The 6,729-nt window shown below is 38.9% G+C and overlaps 1 protein-coding gene across 1 annotated transcript; it reads right to left on the bottom strand.

Moving 5' to 3' along the window:
- Positions 1–2,219: 2,219 nt before the first annotated feature.
- Positions 2,220–3,074, bottom strand: LOC140922444 (octopamine receptor beta-2R-like). The gene has a single exon (XM_073372430.1). It carries the CDS (start codon positions 3,072–3,074, stop codon positions 2,220–2,222), a length of 855 nt encoding a protein of 284 aa, XP_073228531.1.
- Positions 3,075–6,729: the final 3,655 nt, after the last annotated feature.

Below are 6,729 nucleotides of genomic sequence, written 5' to 3'. Positions count from 1 at the left end.
CTCCATCCGTAGTAACGGCAGTTAAGAGAAGTTCTTATTAACTACAGACAAAAGAAAAATATCCTCTTCGCAAAATGTCAGGAAGTTGTGAGTTATTCACTGGCAGATGTATATTACTAGACTGAAGTCCTTCTTATTGTCCTACTTTGTCATAAACTTGGTAATTTCTAATAATTATGTGTTTCGCATGCGCAGTAGGTAACTGACCGAGCTGTAATAACACAGTTGGTAGGAAAATGAGGATAGTTGCGTGTCTTAACCGCTGTAATTCAAAGCCAATGGGCGCTTTCAATACAACAAAAATTCCGGTTGAAATGTGGAGATTCCACTCGTCAAATGGAACTATACATCGACCCGACCAAAGCCACGGCGCGTTTGGTTATTGTTCCTACAAAAGAGCCGTATTTGAGACAACAATTTTGTCAAGTGGAAAGGGACACTCCAACATTGCCGATCTTAATCTAAATAGCTCTGATCTGGCGGGATCTTAATTATTCACTTTACAACTAAACCAGTCTGGTCTGTCAGTTATAACAGATTGAATTAACGGAGACCTTAGCTGATTAAAAAAAATATGCCTTCACTTTAGTCTAAATTGCAGCCGACATCATGTATTTCTTACAAATTGCGACAGGTCTACTACAAATTACTACAAAACTGCATTAATAATTAAAAAGGCCGTCTTTAATATCACTAAATTTGGCTGAGAACGTTTCCGCCGTTGTCGTTAACTATTCCCAAGCGAGAAAATAAAACAAGAGAGACATGAGCCAGCAGCATCACGGTAATTTGCCCAGTCTGTTCCGTTTAATTCCACTGCTGTGAAATAGAGTATGCAAAGGTTTTCAGTTAATAAAAAGAGCAAGAAAAAAAAAAAATAAATAAATAAACTGATCACGATGTGAAACAGAAACACAATGTCGATAAGCTTTTAAAGGCAGTTCAACTGTGGAAAAAAACACCCTCTTCACAAAAACTTTTTGTCTAACAGTTTATTAATTATTTATAAAACCTTGTTATTTTATAATCCTTTCACTATATATATATATACATGGCGCAAGACGCCTGGGGTGTCGATATGATCTTTAACTGCTGTTTCACTAGCTCAGTTATCAATCAATTAACAATATTCTTTAGTTAAATGCCTTCTACTGCATTTTTATTTCGTACAGCTAAATTGGAAGGTTTTATTATTCATTCGGCATGCAACGATTTTAATATCGTTCTAGCCACAACAACTCGTCTCTCCAATGCTGTTGGACTTCCTTAGCAACCAATATTAATTTCTTTGTCATGATTTCCACAGAATTTTAAGGAAAATTAGTCTTACTTTCGTGTAATGTTTGATAGCTACCTTTTTTTTCTCCATAACAAGTCATTTTACACTTTACACGATTTTATCATTTCAGTCACACCTGCAGGACTGAGCTGAAATAAACTTGCACGGAAAGATTACAAAACAACTCCATTTCTTTGTGTTTTTCTCAACAAGGAAATTACTTCATATAACAAGAATATCGTACAGATAATCTTTCAGTTCGGTTCGGTAAATTCTAGGAATATATCGCCGTTAACAGAGTTGATTACGAAGACTATTGAACAAAGCAACCTCAGTGTGGAGGAAAATTGGCGCCAAGCCTTATGAAGTCACCGAACCTCGAACTTCTGAACTTGTCAATCTTCTTTTCTCTTGTCAAACTGGTATTCAGAGTGTGAGCATCCGTTTAAGACTGAGATTGACAAACTGATGATCATAACCGATGAGCCTGATGTACAAAGCGCACGGCTATTAAGCCTGGGTTCCAAACTATATCCAAGCAACAAGCAGCACATGCTCACGCTATATTTGTTACTCGATTGACACAGAGTCATGCTCGAGTATGCCAAAATCGAGCAAGTGAAGCAAAGCGAGCTTTGGTAGCAGGATGTGAAATTGTACTCTCATGATGTGAAACTAAAAAATTCCATCCAATAAGAACTTGCGACTCACACCACCTGTGAAGTCCTTTCCCGTGTATTTTCTGTTAGGGTCAAAAGGTTCTTGTTTTCTCTCCTAATCGGCTCCATTTTTTCCAAATTTCAATTCGCTTTGAGTCCAAGCCCCACGCATTCATCAGTCTTTTACTGAATTGCTCAAGCCTTTCACACTCGTTCATTAAAGACTTACATCCTACAAGAATGAGTTACGCACGTCAAGTGGTAGGTTTTAGTTAACTTTGTTATTTTCTATAAAACACAGCGCCAACGAGTCTTTTAAACTCTTTCTTTATGTCTCTTTTAAAAAAGGCATAAGCCAGTGGGTTAATAGCTGAGTTTAAAACCAAGAAAGTAATCTTGTAGTTTTCATCATTACATGGTGATGAGGATAGTATTAGAAAACTACAACGTAGATACATACCATAGCAAACAAGAAACACTCCTATCACAAGACCCATCATTATTAGTGCGGACTTCTCGTGATGGGTTTTAAACGATACCTGATGGTTAAAACGTAACTGTTTTGCTAAGGTACGTGCTGACTGATTATGCCTGCATACATGAAGTATCATTGATACAAAGCAGAGTATTAATACAACACATGGAAGAAACTCGGAAATTATGGTCGGCCAAATAAAAGGACACTCGGAGGTATCGTTTTGAAATAAGACAATACAAAGGGTATTTTTTAGCACATTGTAACTAACTGGTAGAGCCCAAGAGAAGAAAATAACTTGGGTAATTCGACGGCGAGTTATCAAAGTAATATATTTTAGAGGATACACGATGGCAATAAAACGATCCAGTACTAAGCCGCATAAGTTTACAACAGACGAGTGACTAAACAACAATCTTATAATATTCACCCACGAGAACCAATAATCAGGCCAGTGGCAGGTGTTTGTAAAGTCGCAGAAGAACAGTGAAGGAATAACGCTCAAACCAACACAGAAATCCGCTACCGCAAGTGAAACAATAAACGCGTTGGTTTTGGTGCGAAGATTTCGTCTGCTGCAAACGAGGAAGATTGTAAATCCATTTCCAATGATAGCCAGAAATGAAAGAACCCAGCCAAGAATCCAAAACCAGGTCTCCATTCTTAACAGTTAGAGGAAGTTCTCATCAACTGTGGAATATAACCAACATCTTGCATAAATATCAGGGACACTGAACTCTTTTCTTATGTAAACGCTGTACTGTCGCAATTTGTAATAATCATCGCACCTTGTAATACCTGTCGCAATTTGTAATAAATCCATCGCACTTTGTAATACCTGTCGCAATTTGTAATAAGCCGTGTCGCACTTTCTAATAAAAAAGCTGTCGCATTTTTTAATAACAGTCCATCGCACTTTGTAATAAACTAAGCTGTCGCAAATTGTAATAATTCCATCGCACTTTGTAATAATTTTTTTGAGAGTGGTAATGGTCTATTACAATTTTTGGCGTATTTCTGTGCGGTTTCGCGGTTTACGGACCCCCCTTACGCCCCCCACTGTGAAGAACGTTTTTGCGCAGACGGCTCTGATTTCTGTTTGAAATGCACACTAGGCATAAAGATGTGTACAAAATTAGTTTCGCCACATGACTTCCTAGTGTCCCAGTGCCGCCATCAACTGCGCCGATAAGTGTTGGTTTTGCGTTCCTTTTGTGTTTCAGGGTGTTTCAAATTTCTGCAGTGATACACTTTTTAAGCTGCAGAACATAAAGTTGGTAATTAAAGGAGTTTATTATTGCGGCGCGACTCGGGCGATAGCATCAACCATCTAAATTATCACTCTAGCTACGCACCTACGTACCTAGGTCACGATTTCCGGTGCCGGTGATTATCGATTACTTGTATTTTAAAATTTCATGGCGAGTTTTTACTTCATTGAAAGCACGACAATTCGGTCGCATACAGTGGGATAGCTTAAAAAACAAGAATCCAGGATATGAAGAATGAAGCAGATCTCGGAGGGTGTTATCTAGACGGCAATAACTTTAGCGTAACTTTTTCATCATGTGGGACGCAGAAATAAATCGCTTTGCAATAGTTTATTTGCATTTATGTTTCGTTTTTGCAATACCTGTTTTCAGTCAACTTATTAACCTTTATTTTCATTGGTACGGAGACCTCTGAACATGACAGGAAAGTAATTGAGGATCCTTCTGAATGCAAATTAGAACAGCTACTACGTACTGCAAATCAAGACGGATATTTCAAATTATTACAAAATCGTCCACAGACGTTCTCTAAACTTAAGGCAAAACTACGTTAAAACTTGTTTGAAGAAAAAGATGGCTTTTCGCCGCACCATAGGGATCAATGGGAATCTGAAAAAATTATCCATGTTGCCTGTATAGATCATACAGATCGTGCTCTAAAGTTTTTAATATTTCATTCACACCTGGCATGGACTGAGGACTGATAGTTAAAACTATCAGTTTTCAGGGAAAGGAAAAAATAATACAATTCTTTTCCAATACAAAAACAAAAACGTTTAATACTTCATGCTTGTTTAAATTCTAGGAAACTACTTAACAGAGTTGACTACAATAATTAATATGGAAAACGAAGTAAGAAAAAAGAAATACTTTAATTTGGTTTGAAACAAAAAGTTTCAATTAGAAATTTCGTCTACCACTGCCGTTGACGTGGGCTTGATACCTCGGAATCGCCGTTTCAAGAGCATCTGACATACCGTAAAAATTCCGAAAATAAGCCCCTCCAAATATAAGCCCCCGAAACCGGTAACGCAAAAAACCCTCCGTTAAATCGCCCCTCCAAATATAAGCCCCCCCGGGAGCTCGTCCTCAAATACAAAGGTGAAACAAAGCAAAAACGATAAATTTACTTCCAACTATAAGGCTACCCCAATCGATTTTGAAATGCAAATTTCCCTCAGTAGAAAAGCCCCTCCGAATGTAAACCCCTCCAAAAATAAGCCCCTCAAAAAGGGCCTTTGAAAAATATAAGCCCCGGGGCTTATTTTCGGAATTATACGGTATGTAGGGACCTTACGAGACTACGACGGCGACGGCAAGGAGAACGCTCAAAATACAAGAGGCTTCAGTGAGCAAAACAACAGCTCTGGCTGCACGTGCATCACGCTTTTCTTTACATTTCTACGCTGTCCCTACACAATTACAACGTGGAAATAGTCAACTGAGTTGACGTGCTTAAGAACAGGAACGACAAGGCGATAAATTTATTTACTATCTCTTTCTGAACTCGGACGCGGCCTCCTCTATTCAGTTCCAACCTAACACATGTTCCGTACTTTCAATTCACTGGGCGACTTGGTATGAGGGCGAAAAAGGACGCGAAGTCTATTTTTCAGCGACGTTTTCATTGGCGTCTCTGTTTTCGGAAAGTGAAGGTCCCTATTGGATTGTATTCTCATCGTCCTTTGGTTCCCGTACCCTCCTTAAACACCAGTGCTTCCAAACTATGATTTGAGACAAACCACCAGGGATTTGCCAGCCCCAAAACTGCCGCCTGCAATGCCTGACACAATCCGCTATCAAAGGCTTAAGATCTATGTCCTTCAAAAATGATCTAATGTTTAAGTGAAAGGCTCTACTCGGTTACTTTTCCGCTTAAAAAATACCACCTGACTGATAAGCCTTTTAAACTCTTGCTTTATGTCTCTTTTGAAAAAAGCATAACACATTGGGTTAATGGCCGAGTTTAAAACCAATACAGGAATTTTGTATTGTTCATCTTTACATGATGCATTTGTGTCGCATAGTACTACTAGACTACAACGTAAGTATATTCCGTAGCACACAACAAACACTCCTATCACAAGACCCATCATTATTACTGCAGACTTCTCGTTATGGGTTTTAAAAGATATCCGTCCTAGGGTGCGTGCTGACCGATCTTGTTTCCTTACATGAATTAACATTGACACAAAAAGGAGTATCTGCAGAACGCATGGAACGATTTCCATGGAAGTCATTAAAACCACAACTGCAACGATACTCGTCAGAGGGGTCTCACAGCAAAGCCGAAGTGCGGTCTTGAATGTAACCAACGTAAATGACGCTACCCAACAGAAAGTTATCACTTGAATAACACGAGATCGAGTCATAAAATTTAAGTACTTAAAAGGCTTTACGATGGCGATATAACGGTCGAGCACCAGAGAACACAAGTTTAAAACAGACAAGTAGCTAAACAGCCACCTTACGACGTCTTTCCATGAAAGAAAAACCTGAGGCCAGTCACAGGTGTTTGTAACGTCGCATGCGAACAAAGAAGGAACAACGCTCAAACCAACACAGAAATCCGCTGCTGCAAGTGAAACAATAAACGCGTTGGTTTTGGTGCGGAGATTTCGTCTGCTGCAGACGAGGAAAATTATAAATCCATTTCCAGTGATGGCAAGAAACGAAAGAACCCATCCAAGAATCCAAAACCAGGTCTCCATCCGTACTTATTAACTACAGATAAAAGAAAAATATCCTCATTGCAATAATGTCAGGAGGTTGTATGTTATTCACTGGCAGATGTATGTTACTAGACTGAAGTCCTTTTTATTGTCCTACTTTGTCATAAACTTGGTAATTCCTAATAATTATGTGTTTCGCATGCGCAGTAGGTAACTGACCGAGCTGTAATAGCACAGTTGGTAGGAAAATGAGGATAGTTGCGTGTCATAACCGCTGTAATTCAAAGCCAATGGGCGCTTTCAATACAACAAAAATTCCGGTTAAAATGTTGGAAATTCCACCTGCCCAATGGAACTACATCGAGTTGACCCG

This window comes from Porites lutea, chromosome 13, assembly GCF_958299795.1.
Source record: "Porites lutea chromosome 13, jaPorLute2.1, whole genome shotgun sequence".
NCBI classification, from domain to species: domain Eukaryota; kingdom Metazoa; phylum Cnidaria; class Anthozoa; order Scleractinia; family Poritidae; genus Porites; species Porites lutea.
This window is presented reverse-complemented; position numbering and strand designations above follow the sequence as displayed.